This window comes from Linepithema humile, chromosome 5 (assembly GCF_040581485.1).
Source record: "Linepithema humile isolate Giens D197 chromosome 5, Lhum_UNIL_v1.0, whole genome shotgun sequence".
Classification (NCBI taxonomy): Eukaryota; Metazoa; Arthropoda; class Insecta; order Hymenoptera; family Formicidae; genus Linepithema; species Linepithema humile.
In genome coordinates this window covers 11,528,976-11,552,123 of record NC_090132.1, presented here as the reverse complement: position 1 = coordinate 11,552,123, position 23,148 = coordinate 11,528,976, and the positions used below count along the sequence as shown (strand labels likewise).

The 23,148-nt window shown below is 47.8% G+C and overlaps 1 protein-coding gene and 1 long non-coding RNA gene across 2 annotated transcripts; one reads left to right on the top strand and one right to left on the bottom strand.

Moving 5' to 3' along the window:
• Positions 1-8,325: 8,325 nt before the first annotated feature.
• LOC137000039 (uncharacterized) lies at positions 8,326-8,835 on the bottom strand. Its single transcript, XM_067355600.1, has one exon. The coding sequence runs from the start codon at positions 8,833-8,835 to the stop codon at positions 8,326-8,328; it is 510 nt and encodes a 169-aa protein (XP_067211701.1).
• A 7,352-nt stretch (positions 8,836-16,187) lies between these two features.
• LOC136999927 (uncharacterized) lies at positions 16,188-18,690 on the top strand. Its single transcript, XR_010890221.1, has 2 exons — positions 16,188-18,260; positions 18,358-18,690. It is a non-coding gene; the product is annotated as an uncharacterized lncRNA (long non-coding RNA).
• Positions 18,691-23,148: the final 4,458 nt, after the last annotated feature.

The following is a 23,148-nucleotide window of genomic DNA, read 5'->3' as shown; positions in this document are numbered from 1 at the left end:
CGCGCTAAAAAGAAGCGCAGATATGAAGAAAATGTAGAAGATAATCGTGCTAAAAAGAAGCACAGATATGAAGAAAATGTAGAAGATAATCGTGCTAAAAAGAAGCGCAGATATAAAGAAAATGTAGAAGATAATCGTGCTAAAAAAAAGCGCAGATATAAAGAAAATTTAGATTATAATCGCGCTAAAAAGCGGCAACAATATGATAAAAATTTTGCAATGCGATGCACGCAAGAGCGCATACGTTATTCTAAATTGATGCAAAAAGAAGAAAGTAGACAAAAAATATTAGAACGTAAATGGAATTTTAACAAACAATATTATAAGAAAAAGAAAGAAGAAAGAGAAAAAAAGAATGAAACATTGAAATATAAACGTAACATAAAAAATTGCAATGTTACTAATAACATCACTGAAAAATATAGAAATGGTCGGTGCAAAAATTCTATAAAATTAAAAAATGGTTCTTTGATAACATTCATTAAAAATATTTCGAAAAAATTAAATATTGAATGTAATATCGAAAAACAATTAAAAGCTGAGAAAATAGTACGTTGGTGTAATAATGTTAGAAATAATTATATTGACGACATGAATAAAATATTATATAGACTTAAAAAGAAAGCAGAAGTATGTTTGACTCTTGTTGCTGAATGTCATACAATTGATGAACAATTGAATGCTTTGTGTGGAGTATCTAGACATACAGCTTCATCCGAAAATTATTTTGCAGATTCTATGTATTGTAAAGCAACTTTACAAGAATCTTTAGCAATGAATATGGAAGGTCAAGTTATAAATGTGTTACCTTTGACAACAGCACGAGCGAAAAAGTCATGGTCGTGTTGTCCCACTTTATGTAAAATTGATAATCCAGCTTTGATTAAACGTTATCAAAAATTTCTTGAAACTGTTGATACATGTGCTTTAAAAAATATACCTACATTGGTAGAAGATATGTATAAATGTACAGTAAAAACTTCAGATTTAAAATTGAGTCACGCGCAAAGTTGTTACATCGATTTAACTCTTTGTAAAGCGATGCTTTTACCAGTTGTATTGCTATCGCCTCACTTTCTAAAAGTAAGAAATATTAAACGTTTGATTTATCAACTCACAAGTGTTTGTGGACAAATGTTTAAGTTAGATAAAGCATTAAATTGTACTGATTTAGATGTATTAAATGAAATTGTGACTGCAGCACAAGAAATAACAGATATGTACAAACGTAAGCAAAGCGATGCAATTGCAAATGAGGATGATATATTTTCTAAATATAAGAATGCATTTAAGATATTGAAAAAATGCTTAATGGATACACCGCGTCATGCTTGTGTATCATGTGAAAGACTTTGTTATAGAAGAAACGTTTCTGAGATCACAAGTCTTAGAATAAAAATGGATACTCCAATTTGGAAAGATTTAATGAAACATGTAAAAAAGCAACAAATTAATTCGCAGTACATATGTATTTATTGTAAAGGAAAATTTCGTGAAGGTTCGATGCCTGCATATTGCATCTTGAATAATCTTTGTACAAATCATGTGCCGGATGTGATATCATCTCTTAACGCATTCGAAAAGATTCTTATACAAAGAGCTAAAGCGTTTCAAACTGTTGTTAAAATGGGAACTGTTGTGACGACGCCTTAAGGCGTCATCCCGACGGACCGCCAGTTCGGAGACCGAACCCGGTCCGAACGGCGGCTAGGTGGGAGCCCGTCACGGGTGGGGATCACCGTGACGGGTATAAAAGGCCGAGACCGACACAGAGTCCCGTCCGACTTCGAGCGTGACACCTCGAAGCCAATCCTATACGAGCCAGGGCGCTCCCTGACTCTACCGGGTGCTCCCGGTTCCCGACCGATCTCCGTATCCGAGCCAGGGCGCTCCCTGACTCTACCAGGTGCTCCCGGTTCCCGACCGATCTCCGTATCCGAGCCAGGGCGCTTCCTGACTCTACCGGGTGCTCCCGGTTCCCGACCGATTTCCGTATCCGAGCCAGGGCGCTCCCTGACTCAGCCGGGTGCTCCCGGCCTCCGACCGCGTGCGCTTACCGCTATTCTTGGTACTTTACGCTTACCGCTAATCCTTATATTCTTTACGGTATCTTGCGTTTACCGCTATTCGTTGTATTCTTTACTTTGCGCTTACCACTATTCTTGGTACTTTACGCTTACCGCTATTCCTTATATTCTTTACGGTATCTTGCGTTTACCGCTATTCGCTGTATTCTTTACTTTGCGCTTACCACTATTCTTGGTATTTTACGCTTACCGCTATTCCTTATATTCTTTACGGTACCTTGCGTTTACCGCTATTCTTTGTATTCTTTACTTTGCGCTTACCACTATTCTTGGTATTTTACGCTTACCGCTATTCCTTGTATTCTTTACGGTATCTTGCGTTTACCGCTATTCTTTCGCCTAGCTTGGCCGAACCAAGTCCGACGGCAGAACACCCTGTGTATATATTGTACATAAGAAAGCTAAAATATATCATAGTTTACGACTTAACCGCGCCTACATTTGGAGTCTCACCCGTTCCGCATTCCGAATCCTTTTTTTTTTTTTTTTTTGGTGAGGCGGGGGAAATCCTTTATGGATACTCTCGGGTCTCAAGGGAGACCCGAGGATTATGTGGGAGTCTCCTGGGGGCAAAAGGCCCCCAGGCATACCCACTAAAACCCCCGCCGATAGCCGTCCTAGACCATATTGAGGGAGGGCAAGGCATCGCCAGCGGCATTCATCTTATCCTCCCTCAGGTCCGACCGTTTACCGGTCTCCTCTCGGGAGAGGGGGGGGTTCTCAAGTCCCCCCTCTCCTTGTGATAGTTTCCTATCTCAGGGGGGGAAAGGCCGGGCTACCTCGACCTCTCCCCCTCCTCTCGTCCGTGTCTGTTGAGGGGTTAATGTCGATCAGGGGCCCCCGCTCCTGACCGGCCCCCCCCAACAGACTACGGCTCCCCTCCTCTCTCAATTAAAGAGAGAAGGGGAGAAAATTCAGAAAGGAAGGGGGCAGAGAGGAGAGGGAGCAAAGGCCCTCCCCTCTTATTTCTGCCCCCCCTTTTTCCCACCCTTCTTCTTTCCCGGCACGACCCCTTGGGAGGAGGAGTGGGATGGATCAAATCCATCTAAGTCCACATCCTCCCCCAGGCCGGCCAGGAAGAATTTATTCATCTCCCCCAAAGGTGGGGGAGGTTTGGCAGCTTTAATGGGCATCGCCGGGTTATTGGTCCTTCCTCCGACTAATTGCCGGACTTGGGACGTGACTTCCCAATATGGGAAGTCCCGGGCGATGTCAGCCGCCACCTTCCTTAGCTGTTTCGTACCGGAGACTGTTTCGTGACTGCGACCAATTACGTCCCGGTACTGCACAACCATCCAGGATCGGCTTTTTTTCCGATCTTCTCCCATCTTCCCGATCTTAATTGGGCCTAGATCTCGTCTCTGGAGGGCGTTCCACCTCTTCTCGACGTGATCGGCCATCTTCTTTCCATGAGGTGGAACGCACCTCACCCATTGCTCCATCTCCCCGAGAGTTGAATCCCTCCCGGGTAAGGTGGGGGAATATAACTTCCAATAGAGGACAACCTCCGAAGGGGGGGAGAGACGTATCTCATCCCCCCGCGGAGTCGTCCTCCCAGAGGGGGAGGTATCAACAACCTCTCCCCTCATCGTCCCTTCTTTAGAGGTGGGGGGGGATCTCTCCCTCCCTTCTCCTCTCACCTCCTCTTCTCCCTTGATAGGAATAGGGGACGGAGAAATTCTCACCCTGGCGAGTGATTTCTCCCTTTCCTCCATCGTCCCCCCCACCCCCGGGCATTGTGGGGGCTTTGTGCTCCCCTGCTTCGAAGGTGGGGTAGGTGATGGGGCCAAGGGGGGATGACCCCTATCTGCCTCCTTCCCCTTTTCTTTTGTGGGGAGAAGAGAAGGGCCTTTAATAGCCCTCTCCTCCCCCTCCACATCCTCCTTCCCACTTCCAGTGGAGAGAAGAGGAAGGCCCCTAGGGGCCTTCCCCTCCTCACTCTCCTTCCTTTCCATAGTGGGGGGAAGAGGGAGGCTTTGCGAAGCCTCCTCCCCCTCACTACTATCCTCCTCTTCACTGTTAACTTCAGCCAGCCCCTTTGGAGTTGCCGTTGTTGCCGCTGATGACGGAACAATCTTATACTCCGCCACCAGCCCCCATTGAGGCTTATCCTGGTTTATAACCCGGATTATCTTCCTAATAAGTTCGGCACTGGTCCGGCGATAACGACCATCACCGGGCCAGCACCAGAACCTCAGCCAGGGAGTATTCCTCCCCTCTTTCGTTTGCCAGGTATCCAAGATACCAAGGTCCATGCCCCGGTGGGCCTTCTCATAGGTATCCCACCAGTACAAAACCTCTCCTTTTACGTGCCTGTAGTGTGGCCTTATTTTATACGACTCAATTGCTTCAACCGAGTCAAAGTTGTAAAGGCCACACTCCCTCCATTGGAGAACAACCTCCGAGGGAGAGGAGCGTATATTTTCCCCATTCCCTGATGGTGCCCCCCTTATAAGGGGGGTGTCTATAGCACCCTTCTTCCCTTCCTCCTTTGGGGTGGGAGGGGGGGTTCTCCCCCCCACTCTCAATCCTTTCCTCCCCCCTTCCTTTTTTGGAAGGGGGAGGTGAGGACACCCTTGCTTTTTTGGCGAGAGGCCTCACCTCTTCCTCCTTCATGGGCGAAGGATTTGGGGAGGAGGAACTCCCTCCCACCTTCTCCACCTCCACCTCCATGGCCTCAGGGTCGGGAGAGAGTGTGATAACGGGGATGAGGGAGACTTCTCCCCTCCCGCACCCCCCCCCCTTTCACCGAGGATTCCACCACTTCCTCCACCTCCATAATTGGGGTGGAGGGGGGGGTGGTCCCCCTCCTTCTCCTGAGAAGGTAGTTGGGGGGTGTTATTCCCCTTTTCCCTCCTCTTCCTCTTCCTACGTCTCCCCTTAGGGGGGACGATCGGGCAGACTCGGCCACCAATGCGGTGGGTCGAGGCTCTGCCCGCCTCCTTACACACGGGGCAGCTCGCCCTCCTACGCGAGCATGCCCCGGCTAGGTGATCGGCGCCCCCGCAGTGGAGGCAGCATTTGCTGCGGTCCACCTGCGAGGGGCACCGCCACCTCTCGTGCCCGCGCTGCAGGCACTTGAAACAACGAGGGGGGAGGGTGGAATCACCCAACCCCCCGTCTCCTTCGGTGCGGGCGGGCTTTTGTGGCCCAACCCTTCCCCAGGTCTGCGTCTGGACATTACGTGTGCCCAACGCTGTCCGGTCCGCCTTTTTGGTGGGAAGGGATTCGGAGTCCCTTCCCCCTCCAGGGCGTTTACCCTCTCCTACGAGCTCACTTCGCCCGCGTCCTCCGCGGATCTCCTCGGGGAGGACGAGGAGGATCCGTAAGATCTTGTGGGCCTCGGCCCACAAGTCTCCTTCCGCGGTAGCCAGTTCGCCCAGGGCGCCCGCGTGACACGTCCTGGGTGGCCCGTCGCACGATGACGACGAGGGGGGCACCGGGACCGGATACCCTCCACGCCGGCCCCTGGGGGTCCGAATCCCCTGGGGCGGTAAAGTCGTCCTTTTCGTCGTCATTGTATTTTCCATACGTGTTATTTGTTAACAGAGTTGTCTTCTCCGGGTTTTTTATCGTGGTTTTCCTTCCACTAGGACGGTTGTCCACCAAGACTAACGAGCCCGTCCTGCCCGGGTCTTTTTATAGAGGTTGAACCACCCTCGCGGCCCGTGCAAGCTCAATGCAAGCACCGGCCCCCGGCCCCAATAAAATTGGGGTTACGGTCTGCACTCCGGCAATATTGCCGGAGTGTCCTTCCACGAGCTGCTCCCCTTCACGCCCGCGTACTCGAGGACCACGTCCACGAGCCGTTTGGGCGGAGAGGAAGAGCCACCCTTGTGGGACACCGCTTCCCCCCATGCCAGACCGCATCCTGTCCCCCCCCCCCCAATTGGGAGAGGAAGGACCAGCCCCAGACACAGGAAGGACCGGCACCCACATCCACCCCTTTAGACAGGGCCACCGAAGTGACCCCACCAGAGACCCGTCCCGCCGGAGCAGCAGCCCCGGCCAGGACAGGCCTCAACCGTGGGGGGAGCACCCCCCTAGCCAGCCGCCCCACTGGGCTAACGAGCCTGGCCGCCCGTGCATGGAGGGGAGATAGAAATCTCCCCCTAACGGTGTCATGCCACCGGGGGTTTGAAGTCAGAGTCCCCGTCTCCTACCAGCGATTGGGACAAGTCCCTAAGGAGTCGCTGGGCTCCTCTTGTTCCCTCCAGCGAGGGAACTGTGCGCTCTTAGCACCACAAGACGACTCCAGCGAGCCGCCCCATGGTGAGCCCCTTCACCACGACAAGGTGGCGCACGACGAAGGGGGCATTCCGAATCCTGGCACCGGCGAGCTTAACCGCGCTAACCGCTCCCATACGGGAAGCCGCACCGTTACACTGTTATGAATAAAAAATTACCTGGAAGACAAATGATACAAAAAGTTAAAGGTAGAACCTTTCATTTACCACTTCCAATACAAGAGACATTAAACAAATTATGTTCTGAAACTGATGCGATAAATATTAATCATGAATTATATATCTTAGTTAGAGGTATTCCCACAAAATCTAAAGTTATCTGGAAAGAGATGGTAAATGTTACAAAAATAATTGATGCATTGATGTGGTTGAAGAACAACAATCCTTTATATTCTGGAATTATAATACCGAATTCACACGATGATTTAGTTTGTAACGGTGCGTTTTTATTTCGCGATTCTATTGCTAAGCGCGGAATAGCTCGCCGGTGCCAGGATTCGGTATAAGCGGTTAGACGGGGAGACTCCAATAAACTTAGACCAGATTAGGAGGTAAAAATAAATATATTTTTATGCAAAGAGTTAGTGATACATTTCACACAGTAATTATTATGAAGAGCAAGCGGTAGTTATAAAGCAAGCGAGTGCGGCGTGTAAGCGAGAGCGGTGCGCAAACGAGAGCGGCGTGCAAGCGTAACGCCAGAGTGAGAACAGAATTTTACCGCGAAAGAATATAAACTATTTAATACAAGCTAGAAAGAATACATGCTAGCGGAAAATAAACTAGTGAAGGAAACCTAAATGAATACAAACTAGAGAATCTAAATTAAGAAGCGCGAACTAAATAATACTTAAACCTATGGAGGAACGGACGGTGTATACGGATGCCGAGTGCGCCCGGCGGAGACAGAGTGCTCCCTGCTCCTGGAGGAACGGAAAGAGTAAGGATGCCGAGTGCGCCCGGCGGAGACAGAGTGCTCCCTGCTCCTTTTAGGAAAGGAAGAGCCAAGTCAGAGTGCGCCCTGATGGCTCGGAAGGTCTGCAGCGTGCTCACTGCAGACCGGGTAAGGTCTCTACTGGCCGGAGCGACGGCCTTATATACCCGCTCGCCCCACTCGGCGGCCGCATTCCGATGACGTGTTGCGGCCGGCGGCCCGATGCGCGGACGATTGTTGCGGCCGATCGCGCGATTAGTAACATGGGTTTAACCCATGTTACACTACCCCTTTCTTTTTAGGGGGGGTGCGATGCGGGTGGCGGAATGAGGTGCGAGGACCTCGCCTGTCCTCGGAAGTCGAACCGCACCAGCCAGCGTCCAGCGGCGGTGACCACGTGGTACTTCCGGCTGCGGTGGGCGGCCCAGTATGGTACCTTTACCCAGGTCCCATCTGGACAGCTGGACATCCACGTCTGGTGGGCTGGTCGGGGTTGGTGGTGTTTTGGCGGCGGTGGGCGGCGTGCCTGATGGCCCGGCAGTCGGGCACCTTCTTGGCGGTGTCCGCGGAGGTTCGATCTGCCGGCCGGTCCGCGCGGAAGGCGGTGTGGTGGAGGCTGCTCGTAGGATCCGCATTCGCGGTGATGTTGCTGGTGGTCCTGCGGCCGTGTGTAGGGCCCTAAGCTCCGCGCTCATGCGTCGTCGGGGCCGAATCGGCGGTGGTGTCGTCAGCCAGGCAGCTTTTTCCCGCTGCTCGCGGTCGGACCGTTGAATCCGTGTCCCCACGCTGGGTACGCTGGGGCCGACGCTAACTTGGGCGCACGCGGGCGCCTCGTTCTCGGAATCGTCGGAGATATCTCCAAATAAGCGGCGTACTTTGTCTTGTCGTGTTGACATCGTGACGAGAACTAACAAGCGGTCGCTTGTCGGGTATACCAACTCGGGTAGATCGTGTTATGACGCGCGATATAGTAAACATGACGGCTGGCTCGCGGCGCGGTCGACCTTTGTCCCCGGGTTTTTTTTTTGGTATATTAGGAATGCGGTACGGGTCGTGTTTACATTTCGGGCGGCGCCGGTTTTAAGTCTTGGATGTGTACGCGCCGATACCACTTATTGTTTATGGAATCGCGTAAATCGACGATGACGGGTGATATTATTGCTTTTACAATTAGTGGCCCGATATATTTCGGCGCGAGCTTTGCGTTGAACGCTTCGGCTTTGTCGGAGAGGTGCCGGTCCCGATTCCAGACTTTTTCTCCGATTTTCGGACGCCAGTCTTGGCGGCGCAGGTTGTAATGCCGTTCCTGACGTTGGAAGGCTCGCGCTAATTGTACCCGGACTACCTGGTAGGCTCCTTCCAGCTGCTGCCGGTTCGCCTCTAGACTTCCGCCGGTGGCGGTTACGGTTCGGTCTTCGGGGTGTGGCCTGGCCAGTTCTCGGCCGTGGTTGAGGAAGGCCGGAGTATAGCCGGTGACCTCGTGCCGGGCAGTGTTATACGCGAATTGTAACGCGTGTATGCGTTTATCCCAATCGCGATGGTCGCGTCCGACATATTGTGCGATCATTGTTTTGATCGTCCGGTTTGCCTTTTCCACCGGGTTGCAATGTGGTGCGTAGGCGGGGGCTGTACGGTGTCAGACCCCGAACGTACGGAGCATCTCCCGGAATTCCCGTGACGTGAATTGGGTGCCGTTGTCGGACATAACTTCGCTAGGTGTCCCGTGACGGTAGATTAGCCGGTGGGCAACCTCTCGCGTGACGGCGGATGCGGTGGCCCGACGGAGGGGTGCCATCTCGACCCACTTGCTGAACCGGTCTTGCATGGTCAGCAGCCACGTATGCCCTTGGCGGGATCGTGGTAGGGGGCCGACCAGGTCTATGGACACACGTTGCCATGGGGTGTCCACCGGAGTTGAGTGTAAATTGCCTGCTGTTGTTGGAGGCTTTTATGTGCCAGGCACATTTGACACTTCCGGACGTAGTCGGCTGTTTCCCGGAACATGTTCGGCCAGTAATAGGCTCGGGCCACCCGAGCAATCGTTTTGGCGGTTCCAAGGTGTCCGGCGGCTGGCTCATCGTGAGCGCGTTGTAAGACGGCCGTCCGTTGATTACGGGGGACGCACTGCTTCCACTGTTCTTCGATCGGGGTATCGTGGAAGTTGAGGTCGTGCAATAAGTGACGATAGAGACGTCCGTCTCGGAGTTCGTAATCCGGGTATCCGGTCGGATCGGAACGTACCGCCGCTTCCAAGCGTTGGTACCACTTGCAGGTATCCTCCTGTTGTACCGCACTTACTTCCGGTTCTCTTGATAGGGCGTCCGCCAATTGATTTTGTGAGCCCTTGCGGTATTTAATATCGAAATCGTATTGCTGTAATTCGAGTGCCCAGCGGGCCAGGCGTCCGGTGGGTGATTCGATTTTCTGCAGCCAGCGTAATGACTGGTGGTCTGTTATGACCGTAAAGCGGTACCCCTCTAGGTAATCCCGCATTCGGCGTACTCCCCAGATCACTGCTAAGCATTCGAGCTCCGTGGCGCTGTAATTTTTTTCGGCCGCATTTAGTGTTCGGCTGGCGTAAGCCACTACTCGTTTTCCTTCATCGTGTTGCTGGGTGAGTATAGCGCCAAGGCCTATGGTGCTAGCGTCGGTCTGCAGTACGAACGAGCGGCTGAAATCTGGACAGGCGAGTACCGGTGTGGTGGTCAAGGCCTGTTTGAGGCTGTGGAACGCTTCCTCTTCTTCGTCGGTCCATCTCCACCGTACGTTTTTGCGGGTGAGACGGATAAGTGGCGCGGCGATGGCGGGGAAGTCTGCGATGAATCGTCGGTACCATGAGGCTACCCCGAGGAACTGTCGAACCATACGGATCGTTGTAGGTGTCGGCCAGTTTGTAATGGCGTTGACCTTGTCTGGGTCGGTACGGATGCCATCCTGGTCGATAATGTGGCCGAGATATTTTAGGCTACTTCGACAGAAATGGCACTTTGCCGGGTTCAGACGCAAGTTTGCGTTTCGTAGCCGTCGGAAGACCTCCCTCAGGTGACGTAGGTGGTCGTCTAGGGTTTGGCTGGCCACCACGATGTCATCGAGGTATACTAGTACGTTCGGCTCGAGTTCAGGTCCGAGGACGGTGTCGAGCAACCGCTGGAAGGTTGCGGGTGCAGAATGCAGGCCGAACGGCAGGACTCGGAATTGTCGGAGTCCTCGACCGGGGACGGTGAAGGCGGTCAGCGGACGGCTTTCTGGCGTGAGCGGTACCTGCCAGTATCCGTTTTTTAGGTCCAAGGTGGATAGGTACCGTGCTCCCCTTAGCTTGTCCAGAGTGGCCGTTATGTGTGGTAACGGGTATGCGTCCTTCTCGATGACTTGATTTAGTCTCCGGAAATCAACGCAGAATCGATATGTGCCATCTTTCTTCCGGACGATCACTACGGGCGAGCTCCAGGCACTGGTGGACGGTTCAATAATGCCTTCTTTTTCCATCTTCTCAACTTCGCTGTCGATAATGGCCTGCATGGCCGGGTTCCTGGGGCGGTATCTCTGCTTGATCGGCGTTTCGCAACGTAACCTTATCTGGTGCGTCGCGTGATTTGTCGGCCCTGAGATCTGGTCGAACTTTGGCAATTCTTCGGCCAGAAATTTCTCGAGGCGGCTGGTTTTGTTCGCGGCCGTGGTCGAGGAAACTGTCCCGGTGGCGGGGCCCCAGTTGACCCGCCGTATTGGTGGTGGCGGTAGTGTGAACCGTAGCTTGGCCCACAGGTCCGTCCCTATAAGGACGGCGGTGCTTAATCCTGGTAGTACGGCGAATTGATGTTTGACGGTGCGCTCGGCGGTGGATACCTGAGCTTCCAGTAGCTGGCCTATTGCTACTCGGGTGCCGTCGGCTAGATGGATCCGGCGGCGGCACGGGACGGTGTTGCACCCCTTTAGTAGCGACGCCATTTCGGTGCTCATCAAAGATATCTCAGACCCCGAGTCTATTAGGGCCTGGATATTGCGGCCCCTAATAGAGATTTGTACGTACGGTCGGGGGCGGTAAATTATTCGGACTCGGGCCGGTCGGCGACCGCTGCGACTCCGGCCCGGGTATCGTTTCCCAGTGGCGGGTGACACTCGCGTGTGAGTACACCTTCTTTCCCGCATTGGGAACAGAACTTTAGTGCTGGTCGTCGGCAGTTTTGGCGTGTATGTCCTCGCTGTTTACAGCGCCAGCAGCACTGCGTTCGGTCGTAAGTGGCTGCGGCGACTCGGGTCCTTGTTATTTCCGGTTGGAACCGTTGTTTGCTCCGTCGGGCCTGGATTTTGTCTATATTATGTACCTTGGCCTCGAGTTCCTCCAAGTTCGTTACGCTTTCGAGCGGTACGTATAACTGGTAGTCCGGATTCATGTTTTCATGGAGGATTTCTAGCTGGTCCTCTGGTGAATAGCCCCCAGCACGCCGCATCATAGTCTGAAGCTCGGTCATGTAGGTAGCAAAAGTTTCGCCCGGTTTCTGCTGCCTACCTTGTATTTCGCGCCTCAGCTGCCGTTGGCACCCCGGTGTTAAATAATGGGCTTTGAAGGCTTGGCGAAATTCCGTCCATTTTGACCACGAGGTCCGGTTGTTCCGGAACCACAGGAGGGCGTTGCCCCGGAGGAGTTCGGGTAGTCCGAAGAGTAGATGGGCCTCCTCGTACCCATATTCCTGGCCTAGCTCCTCTACTCTCTCTATAAACCCTAGCGGGTCCTTCCCCTCGAAGTGTTGGCCCCACTTCCGGATTTGATTTAGTATCTTTGTTCGTTCAAGAAGGCTGAGGGCTGGTACTTCTTCGGCCCTCGCCTCGGCCGTTCCGGCGTTCTCCGTTGACGGCCCCGGTACGTTCGGCATCGCGAATGTCGTTTCGGGATGGGTTCTCGCGTACTGCGCGAGTCGTTTGCGCAGATCGTCTAATTTTCCGTTCGTGTCTATATTAAGCCGCGTTAGAGTCTGTATCGCTTGCTCTTTGGTCAATTGATATATCCACGCGGGCATTGGGCTATGTTGACTGGAGTCTCGGAATTACGGTCCCTGTTCGGGCGCCATGTAACGGTGCGTTTTTATCTCGCGATTCTATTGCTAAGCGCGGAATAGCTCGCCGGTGCCAGGATTCGGTATAAGCGGTTAGACGGAGAGACTCCAATAAACTTAGACCAGATTAGGAGGTAAAAATAAATATATTTTTATGCAAAGAGTTAGTGATACATTTCACACAGTAATTATTATGAAGAGCAAGCGGTAGTTATAAAGCAAGCGAGTGCGGCGTGTAAGCGAGAGCGGTGCGCAAACGAGAGCGGCGTGCAAGCGTAACGCCAGAGTGAGAACAGAATTTTACCGCGAAAGAATATAAACTATTTAATACAAGCTAGAAAGAATACATGCTAGCGGAAAATAAACTAGTGAAGGAAACCTAAATGAATACAAACTAGAGAATCTAAATTAAGAAGCGCGAACTAAATAATACTTAAACCTATGGAGGAACGGACGGTGTTTACGGGATGTCGAGTGCTCCCGACGAAGACAGAGTGCTCCCTGCCTTGAGCGAGACGGTGAACGGTATACGGATGCCGAGTGCGCCCGGCGGAGACAGAGTGCTCCCTGCTCCTGGAGGAACGGAAAGAGTAAGGATGCCGAGTGCGCCCGGCGGAGACAGAGTGCTCCCTGCTCCTTTTAGGAAAGGAAGAGCCAAGTCAGAGTGCGCCCTGATGGCTCGGAAGGTCTGCAGCGTGCTTACTGCAGACCGGGTAAGGTCTCTACTGGCCAGAGCGACGGCCTTATATACCCGCTCGCCCCACTCGGCGGCCGCATTCCGATGACGTGTTGCGGCCGGCGGCCCGATGCGCGGACGATCGTTGCGGCCGATCGCGCGATTAGTAACATGGGTTTAACCCATGTTACAAGTTTTGCAATTGAATAATATGGAATTCCAAATGCAAGAGGATGAAAATGTTGAACAAGATATATTTGATGAGGAACATGAATTATTAAGTAATTCAAAATCCAAAATGCAGGAAATGGAAAACGTTGAAGATAAGGCATTGAGTCGACATGAGGCATTACTAACTCAGATTATTAATGATAATGATAACTATGAGCAATATACTATATATCCATTATATGAAAAAAGGGAAAATAAAACTGCAACGGCTTTATATCAAATGTTAAAAATTCAGGATATACCTATGGATAATCGTGAAAAATGTTTGGATTTGTTATGTTTTGCTGATTTATATCCTTACGGTATTAATGGAGAGCATGCAGATAGGGAGGTCAAGCTTCATGACCATGAATTCATTAAATGTCGCTTAATGTCCAAACATCCGCAGTATAGATTAAATCAACAATATCTATTTTATTTGTTAAACGGTACCAATATACGTCAGTTAAAACGTGGAATTTATCATTAAATGTATACTACTAATCAACGAGCTCGTTATACGGCTAAGGAATATTTAGAGGCAATGTCCAAAGATTTATTAGAATCTGATTTGAGCACAATATTTGCGTCGCTAAGGAATACGGAACAATTTTGGCGTAGACCGAGAAGTGATTTAAATTGTATGACACACCATTATGGACCCGCAACATGGTTTCTAACATTAAGTCCTGGTGAATGGTTGTGGGAAGAATTAGGTGAATACATTCGTGAAGTAAATGGATGGTGTGATACATCGTTAAGCACCAGTGCACTTATCGCTAAAGATCCTGTGTCAACATCGAGATTTCTCGATAACATGTTTTGGGCAATGCTTGATTTTATTTGTTCGGAAGATAATCCAATTGGAGAGGTAATGCATTATTTCTGGCGACAAGAATATCAAGGTAGAGGAATACAACATTTTCATTTATTAATTTGGATTAAAGATGTCCCAATTATTGGTGAATCTAGTATGGAAAAAGTTTCCAAATTTATTTTACAACATGTTAGCTGTAAAATTCCAAATAAAAATATCTCACCAGTAGCTATACTATGGGGGTTCTAACCCATGGGGCAATGAGGGGGGTGCGGGTGAAGAGGGGAAGAGGGGTATCGGATAACAGTGGAGGGGGTAATAACGTCATTGTTTTTGGAGGAGAGGGGGTAAATGTGGAGTGGTAGGGGTATCAGATTACAATAATTTCCGGAAGATAAGGATTGTTAATACAAATCGCGAGATAAGGATTCCCGGAAAAGATAAGGATTGTTTTTGGAAAGAGAACTGTTTACATCCTATGGTTTTTTTCTACACATCAAAGTAGAGCGCCATGTTGTTGGAATCGCAATGTTTATAGTATGTAGGTTCGTGCAGGTTTACGGATTGCGTCATCGCTGTATTTTAGAACAAAAGCCCATAGCAACAGGCAGCCACGTCAACATTTTTCGGCGCCATGTTGTTAGATTTCAATTTTGTATGCAACAAAATAATTCCCGGAAGAGATAAGATGAGGATTGTTAATACAAATCGATAGTTTTAATCAGTGTCGTGTGCAACAAGCGGGTATATAAGGCCCGCGAAGAACGAGTGGTATAACAGTCGAAATGTTCATCGCGCTATTGGACGAACGTGACATTCTGAGCTTGTCCGCGGAGCAATTAGAAATCGTGCCGAAAGTGATTCTTATAAAAAACTTTGCTCGGTTTGTGGATCACGTGTGGGATAGGCTACCGGATCATTTAAGAGCGGATCCGGAAGTGCAAGGTTATCGTCGGTGCTCGTTGCACTACAACCAGTCGTGGCAGCGTGACCACATCGACGGGCCCCCACCGTACAGGAAAGATTGCACTCTGTGCAAACTGAAATAGGTAAAGTATACATTTTTAAAATATCTTTAATACACATTTTTCGAATGCGTAATAACTAATTGGATATTTTTTTATTTTAATAATTTTTATTTATTACAGAGATGGAAGACAGTCTCGACTTACGAGAGGAAAATCTGAGTACTCTCACAGATTGGTTAACAACATGTCGGGAATGTAGAAGGAAGTATAAAAGCAGTGAAGAAATAATTGAAAAGTATACAACATTTCCTGCATTCATTAAACCATATATTCCGGATACTATATTTCGACAACAATTTATCGAATGGACGAGTGAAATTGACGACAGTGTACTAGAATATTCCGAGGAGGAATTTTCGACGTTTTTAATAGAATCTATCCTGCCGATATTGATGGAAAAGTTGTGCTCGTTATGCGCTCAGGATAGTCTAATATCAAGGATCTCTTCACACTATTATGACTACATATATTATATGATACCGAAGCAGTATAGATCAGCGATACTGGAAAAAATTAGAAAAATGCATCCAGAGAAGGTGCCGACATCGATACATTTGCACAAAGTACACACAACTCCTCAACATCAAACATCGATCGTACACATTTTGCAGAACCGGGAGAACGGAGTATGCAACACCTCGGTGCAAGAAAAGAATGAACAATGTTTTTGCAGAACCGGGATAACAGAGTATACAACACTGAACCATGTATGCGGAACTAATTATTTTTAATAAATATTATTTATCAATAAAATAATTTGAATTATTATTCCTGTGCCTCATCTTATTCACTGACCTATCCTACTGCGAGATAAGCGCGCGCGTCATGTTACACTACACGATAGAAGGAAACGAGCGGACCAGTGACTATCATTTTTTTTCTTTTAATTGTGGCGAATAATATAGAGTGAATTATTTAAGTTATGCATTTATTCTAAACACCAATAATATACTTATATTTTCTTCTTAATACAAATTATCCGCGGTAAAAATATAAATTTAATAGGAACTCTAATCTAAACTTAATATGTAATTTAAGGATGGTAGGTGAAAGGAGAAAAAATCGCAATAAGATTAGTATTAACAAATTTTATTCATATTTTTTTTCATCTATACATTTTTTACAAAAAAAAAAAATTGTTTCAACCGAGCCTTTAACGCCTTTCACGATTACGAGGAGGGACGGGAGGCGCTTGAGTCGTTCTCGGACGAGGCTCGACCACAGCTATCGGCTTGTGGTACACTCCGCAATCCTTACACTTCTCGTATTCGGAATTTTTTCTATTCTGATCACGCTCCATTTTTCTATACTTTTTTCTCCACCGCGTGCACACTTTGAACTGATAAATTTCTCTCTTCCGCACACCTTATATACAGCTCGACGCAAAAACGTCAATTTCGCTGTAGTAATAAACGTTAAAAGACGTTTGATAGATGTTAAAAGTGGTTTAAGTAATGTTGAAAAGATGTACAAAAGATGTTAAAAGTTGTACGTAAGACGTTCAACAATACGTTAAAAGATATACGATAGACGTTCGATAGAGGTTCAAAGACGTACGATAGACGTTGAATAAATGGAAATATGATACGCTGGCCTATCGCCTATCGTCCTAGCGAAACCTTAGATCCACGATTACTGTTCCTCGAAAAGGAAATGCTACTGTCGAGCGAGTTATCTCGTCTTCGACATATTATTGTAAACTATAGTGGATATCGATACGAATGTTAGTTAGCGACGAATAGCTTAGCACCTATCGTCCTAGCGAAACCTTAGATCCACGATTACTGTTCCTCGAAAAGGAAATGCTGCTGTCGAGCGAGTTATCTCGTCTTCGACATATTATTGTAAACTATAGTGGATATCGATACGAATGTTAGCTATCTGTGAACATAATTAGATTATAATAAGATTTAGCGGCATCTTTGATGTAAGGGTATATAAGCCGGGATTAACTATTGCATCGACGTATTAACTTCTCAAGGCTCGAGTGGAACGTAGGAAATCATCCGGGAGCTGGTTATTCGTTTTAAAAATGTCTAGTTTGCGGAAAATTATTGATTCGTGTTTGCGATTAGCGTGTAACTTAAACGGGCTATACATCGATAATTATTTATCATCGTTATCCGACAACGACGATAATAATTATGCGGTATTCGCAAAGTTTGCGGGTGCGTGCCCTAGTGCGGTGCTCGCGGTTTTATTCCGTTTGGGACATTTTTCGATTTATCTGCAGCTCTTGATTATTGCTGGCGAAATAATCGAGACAAGGCGAGCGTTCAACGACAACGAGGAAGAGGATGTGGGAGGCTATATCATCAGGCTGTCGAATTGCTATCATGGTGCGGTAAAAAATGGTAAGTTTCTATTTTTTTTTGTATTATGAATATTAAAACAAAGTTTTAAAAAATTAAAATCATTTTTTTTTTTTTTTTTTTTTTTAGGAACGCTACAACATTCAACACCTAAAAAAACCATGGTGGTGGAGGGTGTGGTGCGTGGTACGCGTCAAAACCGTGACGAGCGAGCTACTCGACGTCTCGGGGTAAGACGTCGAGCAGATACCTCGCCTGAGGCCGGACCCTCGTGTAAGTCGCTGTATACATTATTTATATGAAATAACAGCATCGATTTTATATTAGGAAATTTTACAAAAAAAAAAATTAATGTTTCAGCTCGCGCTCGAATTGTTCTAACGCCTGAGCTCGTCGATCTCGCGAGCGACAAAGCCGGACCCTCGTGTAAGTCGCTGCATACATTATTTATATGAAATAAAATAACAGCATCGATTTTATATTAGGAAATTTTACAAAAAATTTAATGTTTCAGCTCGCGCTCGAATTGTTCTAACGCCTGAGCTCGTCGATCTCGCGAGCGACGAATCGACGAGCTCACTTCGCGAGGAGGAGGAAGAGCAGGAAGAAGAATTACAGACTGAGGAAGAGGAATTACAGACTGAGGAAGAGGAATTACAGACTGAGGAAGAGGAGAGGTATTATGAAGGAGGGGATGAGGAAGGCTACGCGCAAGACGGATGGGGAATGGGTGACAGAGGTAAGAAAGATTGAAAATTTTTACAGTTACTTTTATGCTCGAATTTTATTTTTTTTTAAACAATAAAATTTTCACAGGATACAGCCCCCCTGTGATTTCTTACTCTCCCGATTACAATTATCAAACGGGGGAGTAAAGTAAAAAGAAGAAAATCGAGAGGTGAGTTGATTTAACACTACAAATTTTTTTGATTTTATATTTTCATACTCAAATTTTTTTAATTAATTCATTAATTTTTAATTTTGACTTTTTGCAGTTCAAACAGGTGGTGGTGGAGAAGAAGAGTCGGAGGAAAACTTGGTCGGGCGAGGTTCCTGCGGCGCGCTTTCGAAGTCGTCGGTTTCGCCAGTCGATTCCTCGCGAGGAAAGAACGGAGGAAACGAGGCAAGCGGAGGGATATCGATGCGGCGGCGGTGGAAAGGCGTCGAAAAAACATTTTTTATACAATTGAAAAAATTCTGTTCGCTCAAATGTACATATATTTTTTTTAGTTTTTTAATAAATATTATTTATATTAAATAAATTAATTTTTCATTTTTTTTTTTTACCAGACTCTTTCCCCATCCTATTCAACGTCCTATTTTACTGCGAGATAAGCGATAGACCATATTATATGGTGGATTATGTGATGGGTAAAAGGTGGAATAAAAGTCATACGAGTGTGATACACATCATTTTATTAGCATAAATCATAGTTATTTTACACGTTTGTTACGCTCAAACCACCACTTGTACAATTTGCAAACATTCCGCATAGCGCAATGTCTCGTGTGATACGCGCAGCGCAAGGTTCCGATTACATCCAAGTTCGTCAGGCGTGCGATATCTTCGTAATCCGCATCTATTGTTTCAATCTCTACATCATCTTCCAAAATCTCGCACAACCACTTTTTCTTCTCGAGTCCTTTCACGTATATCAGAGACGGTTCCGTACCAATGGCATTGTTGATAAGACTTTTCATCTGACTGTACGAGACGTGTCCATCTTCCCATCGGAAGCCGTGGTGGTGTATCCGTAACCAACACGCCAGCGATTTTTCCGATTTCGTCAACAGATACCACGGTACGTGTTCACGAAATACGTAATGAGATAACGTTTCGCCATCGCGAAGTACCGCTACCTCTTTCACGATAAAAATGTTGTTGAACGCGTAACCTTGCAGATCGACGAAAATTGGTACGTCAGACATCATCGTCGACCGTCGGAAAACTGACATGTCCGCGTACGCATCTCCAATTTATAAAAAAAAAATCATACGAGTCTGCGCACAATGTTGTTCAGCGGATTATATTCGACCATTCGATCGTGTATAATGAGACAATAGGCGGTGGTGTTGGCCGGTATATTTTCCTTACAATCAAATTCTATTCGCACGTCAACGGTGGCGCTCTTGACAGAGTCGTTTTGTCGCGAACAATCTATGACTACGAACGGACCGGCTTTCGAGAATTCATCGATGTCCAAATACGTATCGTCCTGTCCATAATAAGCTTTGCGGAAACGCGCATACATATTGTACAGTATAGCGTATCGATTTCTGTCGAAATCCAAATTCATGTCGTCGTACGGATAAAAATCTGAATTCAGATGCAGTCTCACATTGGTAAGTTTACAAGCGTCAAATTGCGTAGCGTTTTCAGACAGTACGTTTTTTCGACCGGTTTGGAGAGCGAAGATTACGTATCGCGGTTTTTCCAATTGCGTCGCGGCTTTGACCGCCCAGGAATGCTTCGTTGTATTCTGCAGCAGAGGAAACTCGTACAGATCCCACGAACGGAAGCACACGCTCAGATATCGTCCGCTTTCCAAAGTTCGAAGAAGAGACAGCTTGTTGACTTCGCTCAGAGATACATGCGGCATTCGCCACTGTATCTTGAGTAGCTCGATCGTCGGATTCGCACCGGCTCGTCCAACGAGAGAATTGTTATCGTTGCGCGATCGTATCAATACAAGTTCGTGACGAGCGTTGATTACAATCCGTTTGTAGTCCTCGCAGAATCCTAAAAGAGTATTGAGCGGAACGCAAAAATTAAAGTTTCCATCGAGCAACGAATATCCATCCGGATTCCACGATGCGTATTTCAGCGTCTTGCTCTTCTCCGTCGTCAGCGATACATAGTTTTTGATCGTGCTTGTTATTCCAACGTTTCTGTTACGATCGATTTCAACTCCGTCGAGCTCGTATCGCATTTCATCAAACATGAACGCAACACAATTATTTCCCATTATACACACGTTATCTCTATTCTCATCGGCAGAAGTAACGAGTTTTCCTTCAACGTAGAGAAAACTCTCACACGGTAACGTGTACAAATCCTGTTGCTGTATCGGTATTCGTATCTCGTCGCTGTGTCCCAACGTCGTGTTAGCGTACGGATTGTACGTGTGCATCTCATATTTCACGATACGCTCGTCGAAGACGGGCTCGTCAGCGATGTCGAGTATATCCATCTCTTTAAACGTTTCTCACAACGAATCCCAACGATTTTAAAAAGTTTACGTTCGTCGTACTGAGCCTCTTGAATGGCGATGTTTTCCCAATTTTCGTTGTTCTCTCAATCACTCGCTGTTCGTTCAACACGAGCATTTCCTCGCACCACGTCGCCGCAAGTGCAGTTTGATGGTAATCTCCTCTCCGCGAAAATCGATCAATCGTCCGTCTTGATCCACCACACGCAAGGTGATATCGGTAACGCTCCTCGCGATGACCGGAAGGTAAATGATTTGCGCCGGTGTTTCTGAGACTTTATATCCCGGAGGCACGTTCGGTGAAAATTCGTGTATCGTGTGCACCGACCTGTCGTTGGCGTACGCACCCGTGGTTATGCTGCATTCCACTCGAATAATGTTTACGTTGACGATGTTTACCGAGGAATCTGATTCGTGCAACTTTCTCGGTTCCAGTATACGACCCGTCGAAAATCCAAACAGCGGTCCGATGGTATTCGGTTTGGCGAAATTTATTCGAAAAGCTCACATGATTTCACTCTTCATGGTATTAACGTTGGGACGAAGTGACAATGGATAATCTTGCTCTTCACTTTTTCCTCGTTTTTGCAGTATCGCGCGTTTCAGATAAGAAGCAATGGCGTCCAATTCGTACGATCCTTCGGGAATTGTAATTTCTTCGTCATTGTCGTCGAAATAAAATTTATTGTTCGCTACCGTCACGTTCGGAATCGTGTTGTAGGTCTCCATCGTGGTTAGGCCGAGCTCGTAGTCCCCATCGCTCAAGTCTATCGGTGGAAAATAATCCACCGTGAGAACGCTGCTTTTACCGCTTAGAGTGAGCGTCAGCGACATTGTCGAGATTCCATCGACGACTGATGTCGATTGATGGCGGATCGATTTTTATATTTATTTTCTGAAGGAACAGGAGGCACAATTGTCCGCAGATCGTTTGATCGTACGTCTGGTAGACCGTGCGATTGTACGTTATCGTTGTATCGGTTTCTCCGAGGTAGCGTGTAAGCTCCTTCGGCGGTTGCAAATTGCCAAAGCTGTCAAAGTATACGGCGCGATCGCCTCTCTTGGCGTACGCCACCCAATGCGTGCCCGGCCCGTCGACATCGTCCAAATTCACGATACCGCTCTCATTTTTATGTATCTTGTCGGGTAAAGCGTTACGCATGTAGACACCTCGGAAATACGGTATTCGCATACGCTTTGCTATTTGTAACAACTGTAGATTGGTGGTGGCACCCGTGGGCATCTCTATCGTTTTTTCGACGTTTTTTTTTCTCTTCAATCCTTTGCCCCGCTTGTACGGAGCGAGATAAATCCTCCGTCCTTCCATTGCTTTATTGTGACGTTTCGTCTCTTCGAGTTGTCGTCGCGCGGCCTTAGAGTCGTTCACCGCCTTTGCAACACCCGCCGTTCCACCGGCAAGCGAACCGATGACTCCCAAGAGCGGTAACAACGGTAACATACCACCGCGTTTCACCGTCGGAAGCGTTCTCCTCTTGGTCTTCTTCTTCTTTCTCTTTGTCATACCCATCCCCAATTTCGTCTTTGCTTTCATAGCAGCCCATACGGCGGTAGCAGCAGCCCTCTTACCGAGAGTCGCGTCCGCAGCGGTGATCCGCACCCGCGCTTTATCGGCGAGAACGCGATCGGCTGCGTGGCGGTCCGCTGATTCGCGGTTTTGCGAGTACGCGATGTCGTGATCGCGACACGCCGCGTCCAACGGATTGATACCTCGATCCCCTCGCGCGAGTCGTTTCCGCAGACGAGTCCCCGGCCCGCAAAATTGGTAGCCGGGTATATGCAGCTCCAACGGTAGTCGATTTATCACACTGTTCAGTAAACCGGCACCCTTGTATCGTTTCATAGAGCGCGAATTCTAACGTATCGCGTGTAAATCATATTTCCAACTGAGGTGTGTTTCGACAGCGCTCACCTATAAATAGGAGGCGCGTATCGATCATTAACCAATACCGCTCTTTCCAACAACCGATGCTGCGCACTCGTCGCGTAATAACAAGGATGAGAAAGAGTCTGGTAAAGAAAAAATGAAATTTGTACAACAACCGTACACGATCCGTGTGAAAAACATGGATGATAAGACGCAAGGGGTTTGTGAGAAGGCGTGCAGACACGGTAAAATGCTGCCAAACACGATACGCGGTATCATTTGCGGTCCCTCGAATTGCGGTAAAACCAATGTAATGATTAGTCTGCTGGAAAGTCCGAACGGTGTACGTTTCGAAAACGTGTACGTGTACTCGAAATCGTTGAATCAACCAAAGTATCGATATCTCGAAAGATTGCTCGGATCGATCGATGAAATCGGCTACTTTACATTCTCGGACAACAACACAATTGTACCGCACAGCGAGGCGTTACCGAATTCCGTATTCGTCTTCGACGATATAGCGTGCGACAAGCAGAATGCGATACGTGAGTACTTTGCTATGGGTCGACATTCGAAGGTCGATTGTTTTTATCTATGCCAAACGTATGCAAAAATACCGAAACATTTCGTGCGCGACAACGCGAATTTACTCGTAATATTCAAGCAGGATGGAACAAACCTTAAGCACGTCT

Coding starts and splice junctions, on each gene's coding strand:
- LOC137000039 (XM_067355600.1), bottom strand. CDS start 8,835: ATGATCGCACAATATGTCGGACGCGACCATCGCGATTGGGATAAACGC.